This window comes from Ruditapes philippinarum, unplaced genomic scaffold (assembly GCF_026571515.1).
Source record: "Ruditapes philippinarum isolate M1 unplaced genomic scaffold, ASM2657151v2 ctg16379_1_1_1_1, whole genome shotgun sequence".
Taxonomy (NCBI): Eukaryota; Metazoa; Mollusca; class Bivalvia; order Venerida; family Veneridae; genus Ruditapes; species Ruditapes philippinarum.
This window is the reverse complement of record NW_026860446.1, coordinates 9,151-14,823: the sequence shown is the minus strand read 5'-3', so window position 1 is coordinate 14,823 and position 5,673 is coordinate 9,151. Positions and strand designations below refer to the sequence as shown.

Here is a 5,673-nt window from a genome sequence, read left to right as displayed (position 1 = left end):
AAATATTTTTAATAGCTTACATAATTGCCTAACTTTGCCCATTAAGTGTTAGCTAATTTAATTGGAAAAGTATGCATTTATTACAAGGCCGTTGTCTGGGCTTCTTGATAATACCGCTAATGTTTGTTGTTTTTATCCAAAACACGTGCTTTGATTTTATGATATATATTTATTTAATGAATTTATGTAAATTGTGGCGTTCGTGAGACTTTAAACATTTTAAATGATTTAAACAGAGATATGTTTTTTATTATCAATTTTTAATATCAATATGAAAACCACCTAAATTATTTTGTTGCGAAATCCCGTATTTGCTGCGGATATATTAGACAAAGTTTGGGCAAGGCGCTTCAAAGTTAAAGCGGTCCTTGTAACAACTGTGCATATTTACAAGGTAAGAACCTTAGATGTAAGTAGAGTAGATTACTATGTTTACAGGACTGATAGATTTAAGTACAGACTCTTCAACAAAATTGAGAAAGACAGATTCATGATTGTAAATTTTAATGTATCATATTGTTTATGAAAAATGCATTATAAATCTATGATTAATTCTTTCCTCCGTAGTTATAAAATGTTCAATGTAAGTGAAATGTTAAATTCTAATAAATAAATGTAATTCTGTGTTTTTATGTCCTTCGGGATCATTAGGTGTTTTAAGTGTTGAAATATGAGTACCGCTTAAGCCAGTGCTAGGGAGGCGTGAGGGACTTGTGATTGTTTTTTATTTTTCATGTACAGCAGTTTTCAGACTCAAGCAAACCGAATCTGCAATTTTTCATGTAATTGTTTTGTAATAATGCTTCCAAAGGATCACTTGTTTCTTAATTTTTATATTTATATTTTAAAGCATTTAGAAATATATTTACTATTTTATTGCAAACGCAAAAATAACTTAAGAAAGGTAAATCAAGTCATAATATTTGTAATAAAGTTATAATTATTGTTGATATTAGTGCTGTTCACTTCTGCTATTGTTTGTTTTTTTTGTTTTTTTTCTGTTGTTGTTGTTTTGTGTTTTTGTGTTGTTTGGTTTTTTATGATGACGGCATTTTTATTCTATTTTAGTCGCATCATTGCTGAACAATATGGCTTTCTTGCTTCCATCTGTGTCCGTATTCTTTGTCTTAATGATGATGACAAATCAATATGCCATTTCTGTTAATGCAGGTAAGAAATATCATTTTCTTTTCTTTTATTTTTCCAATCCATATTCTCAACTTATTAAAGTAAAATTCAGTTACAAATGATCATTTATCGTGTATATTTTTTTCTTTGTCGCAAATTTTGTGCTGAAAATGACTTTCATATTTCATTTAAGTACCGATTATCTAGTGCGTTGTATTTTCAACAATATATAGCATTGTTTTAATAATCCAATTTCTTTCAACCAAATAGAAATAATACTGAAGTTATTTTGAAACATCTTAATATCACTTCATATAGTTTTTCATGATTTGATATTATAAATCATTCGGAAAAGCTGTATAATTGTTTACAGTCGCTGATTTTTTTATAATACGTATACTAGTTATTTATATGTCGCTATTTTTCAAAGCAAAATTGCTCACGAAATTGAAATATTGTGATTCTCTTAATCAAATATTAAATTGATAGCTAGTGTTCATTATTGCATAATTATGGTCAGTTACGCTATTTTCGTTTGAAAAACTGGGCAATAAAAGTTTTAATATAATACTTATTGCACTTTAACAATATAAAATATAAGATTTTGAAACGGCGGGTAAATTCCGGAGAAAACAGAAATCTCCGTGATTGACATGAGATGTTTTTCGTTCAGGGGAAGTTTAGAATGAAATTGAAAGGCAAAATTTATGGCAAATGTAAACTTATTCTGACTTTCACGTGTCTCAATTTTTTATTTACCCTTGAATGGGCATAATGTCACTCAAAATTCCCATTTTTCTTTAAAATACGACAGCATGTATAAAATGTTTTTGAAAATAATTTCTATTGATATATTTATCAAATAAATTTATTTAATTTCTCTTCTTTTTTCTTTTGTTTTTGTTTTCGGCCATCAAAGGTATTAGTTTTATAAAAATTGAAATTGTTATTTCTTTCGGCTTTTTGCCAATGAAAAAATGTTATTCTAAAACTTTCAACATCAATTACACACTATCATTTGTATGTTTATTAAGTAATTGATGTTTTTATCTATTGATTATTTTATATAATTAATTATCCTTTTTTGTCTGAAAATCCATTTTTGTTTCTGAAGTACTTTATTTCTGAAGCTCTTAACTACATGTACTACTTTGATAATCCCAAAATACGACGACGATTATTAAGATTTGACTTAAAGTAATTTTTCAATAAATATGGCATTTACTGGCTAACTCGTTTGTTTTTGTTCGTTTTTAGAGGCTACAAATGAAGAACATCACTCTGTTGTGAAACGAGCAATTGTGTACGGCCGAGTGGCATTTTCTGCCTACCTTTCAAGTCGCACGATGTATCTTGATAATGAAAAGATCGTATTTGATTCCGAGGTAATTAACGACGGAGAAGCCTATGACAAAAGTTCCGGTATTTTTACAGTACCGGCAACCGGCACCTATCTTTTTGCTTTCCAGTTCGAGGACTGGTCCAACACTGACCAGCAAACGGCATACCTGATGGTGAATGGAAATATAATTTCAAGCGCCATTATAAAAACCTTAGGAAGAAGTACACAGGCGGGTAACACAGTCATTGTCCATCTTCACAAAAATGATAATGTCTACGTGCAAGTCAACCTCGGACAAGTTTATGGCTCTCCTACTGAACGTTACACCACTTTCTCGGGGTATCTTTTGTATTAAAAACAATACATATTTTGTCATAAGATATCTTTGGTAACTCTGTTATATGCACAATATCTAAGTTGAAAAACAATAATCTGATTTGACAACTTGTCCATATGGTTTTTAGTGTTGCATTTTTCTTTAATTCTTGATTCAAATTAAGTGTCAAGCTAGCAGAGATTTCGTTTTATTACAAATAATTTGAAATGCATTAATATAGTGTTCATATACTTGCACTAAATTTAAATGTCTTGATTCTAATTGTTATCAAAACGCAAGGTAAAAATGTAAAAGCTAAAAGTTAAATAAGTGTTGCTGTTCTATCCGATCATTTAAATTATCAAATGAAATATAATGTACAAAAATATACTTAAAGAACACATTAATGACAATAAAATGACATTGTAGTTATAGTCAGAAATCGGTCAGTAATCAATTACTTTAATTCAACAATCCGGACAACAAACGTATGCCTATACATACTTCAAATATAAAATTTTCTAACCACGCACGTAGTTATAATTTATCGCCAAAAACAAATAACAAAAATGCAAATGATGCAGGCACTGTCTGTTTCAGCCCAGTATTAATAAGTTTCCATCCACGACCTCTAATACCAGCTTAAGCAGAATATATAAACATTGATTAACCCTTTCTTTATCCTGAATTTATTTCTATCTCTTTCAGAACACGTTCGTTAGTTCAATATTGCAAGGTACATCATCAAAATTATTACAAGTCTCTATATGTGCCTGCCATCAGCTCAGGAATGTTGGATAAATCCCTTGATTTTGTTGTTTCCTGTTTTCTGTTGTTTTTTGTTGTTGGTGGTGGTGTGATGATGTTGTTAACACCACTTAAAGATTTACTTGACTTTGTTGTTGTTATCTATATACCCAGTCTGTAAAACCACGAACCTGCTCAATTAATAACAAGAAAGACTGTTCCACCAGGTGTTGAGCTTTTTCATACATTACGGTTAGAAAAATTATAAGTTTTTAAGAGGGTTAGGATTATTAATAATCATGCAGTTATGAATGTTTCTTTTGTTTGAGTATCGTCGGGAACCCTTAATTCGTTCAAAACCTTTACAAAGTCTCAACAGATGTTTATTAACAAATTGGTTATTTTTAAACAACAAAGTAAAATTAATATATCTGCCAAGTTTCGTCAACGTAAAATGCTTGAATCATTAGTTGAAGTGTGAGAATGCCAAGGGTAATAAAACGTAGCTTCCTGTCTGTGGAAATTGTTATGCTGCATCTGTTAGTATGCTCAATCTGTGTAGCAAAATATTCTGTGATTTTTTTTTCATATCAAATACAGAGACACCATAAGCAAACAGCAATGTAGGAAGCAAACATGAGAATTATGTATAGAAAAATATTACAGAAGTAGTCTGTGTGTGAAACACTTTGAAAGACAAACATGGAACTGTTGTGCATGTTTTACAGTTATATTTTACAGTTTAATATTTGGCCGCATCGTTAAATCACATATAATACCAATTATAAGAATAATCGCTTAAGTTAGGCACGAGAACCTATGTCATGTGTCTTGAATGTGTGTATTTAAAAGTATTGCTAGATACGAAAGCTATATTCATATAAACAAAAAGCGTGACTGTCTTAAGTCTTAAATATAATACATAGAAATGTGTTGTAAAATAATTTCCTGTGAATAAATGTTCTTATCTTTTCAAAAAGAGTTTGTGTAACAATACTAATTATGGCAAACAAGATCAACAAGGAATGGTGGCATTCCATAAACGCCTCACCATCCGCACCCCCCAAAAATGAGAATACATACGACGCTTCTATCTTATCTAAGCTTACCCCACATTGCCGTGTCTGCCCGATTAGATAAAAAGAAGTACATCAAATAAGTAAAACAGGGATCACTGGTTCCATTCTCGGGCGAGACAAAATTTCTCAGTAACATTGTTCATGTTTTATTGTCATTTGCCTCTCACTGCTGATTCATGTTGGATTCGGGCACTTTCAAAGAAATAAGTGGATACCAGTACTAGTTAGTTATCCATTAAAGCCGTTAAGTTAAAAACAGAAAAGAAAAACTTAACTGACAAAAAAACATAACTAAACTTTTTTCAGGCGTTAGAGCCCAGTGCTTAATTACATGTATTAATATATTTGTAACAGGTCAACTTTAAACACTCTAAGTACCCAAATAATGTATTCTTGTTCATTCGGTCATCCGTATGTTTGTCCACACGTCTTCTTTTCCTTGTTTTTGAGAAGGTAAAATTTGTTATTTATACTAATAAGTAAAGAAGTTGCAAATGACATGTCTAATTTTGAGGTCATTTAGACAAAGTTCACATTTGAGTGCCAAAAGCATTGCCGACTTTAAAATAGATCCGCAGTCTTAAGATTGTGTGTTGGTGATGGCCAGTGTATTACACTTTATTTATTTTGCGATCATTTGGTGTTATATAACATGTATAACTCCTTCACTGTGGTTATGATAAGAAATAATTGACCACTTACGCAAATAATCCATGTAGCCATGTAGATTGGTAATAACTCAATGATGGAACTTTTTAAGGTCACTAGGTTAAGGACTTACAAACCATTACTATGGCCAATTTGCCACATTTTTGCACAAACTAGGATCTCAGTGACATGTTGGAACCTTGTTAATAACTTATGAAGTAATAAGGTTATGTTTTATTGACAACAAAAGTAATTTGGGCATAAATGTTTCTATAGACAGTTATAGATTTTCAAGCATTGGTGCACACACTAGTATACGAGCATAATGAGTTAAAACAAACAACAATTTAGTAAGCACATGCATGCATTTATTTATTTACAACTGCATAATGTTTTTGACTGTTGCTGTATTC

At 30.7% G+C, this 5,673-nt stretch overlaps 1 protein-coding gene across 2 annotated transcripts; it reads left to right on the top strand.

The window, feature by feature from the left end:
• Window positions 1-306: 306 nt before the first annotated feature.
• Window positions 307-4,810, top strand: LOC132760099 (complement C1q-like protein 4). Of its 2 annotated transcripts, none has more exons than XM_060751995.1 (3): window positions 307-394; window positions 1,069-1,170; window positions 2,386-4,809. In XM_060751995.1, the coding sequence occupies exons 2-3, from the start codon at window positions 1,089-1,091 to the stop codon at window positions 2,823-2,825; spliced, it is 522 nt and encodes a 173-aa protein (XP_060607978.1). In that variant the 5' UTR covers window positions 307-394; window positions 1,069-1,088; the 3' UTR covers window positions 2,826-4,809. The 2 variants fall into 2 exon arrangements, with proteins under 2 accessions (XP_060607978.1, XP_060607979.1); XM_060751996.1 differs by having other exon boundaries at window positions 349-409; window positions 2,386-4,810.
• The last annotated feature ends 863 nt before the right edge of the window (window positions 4,811-5,673 follow it).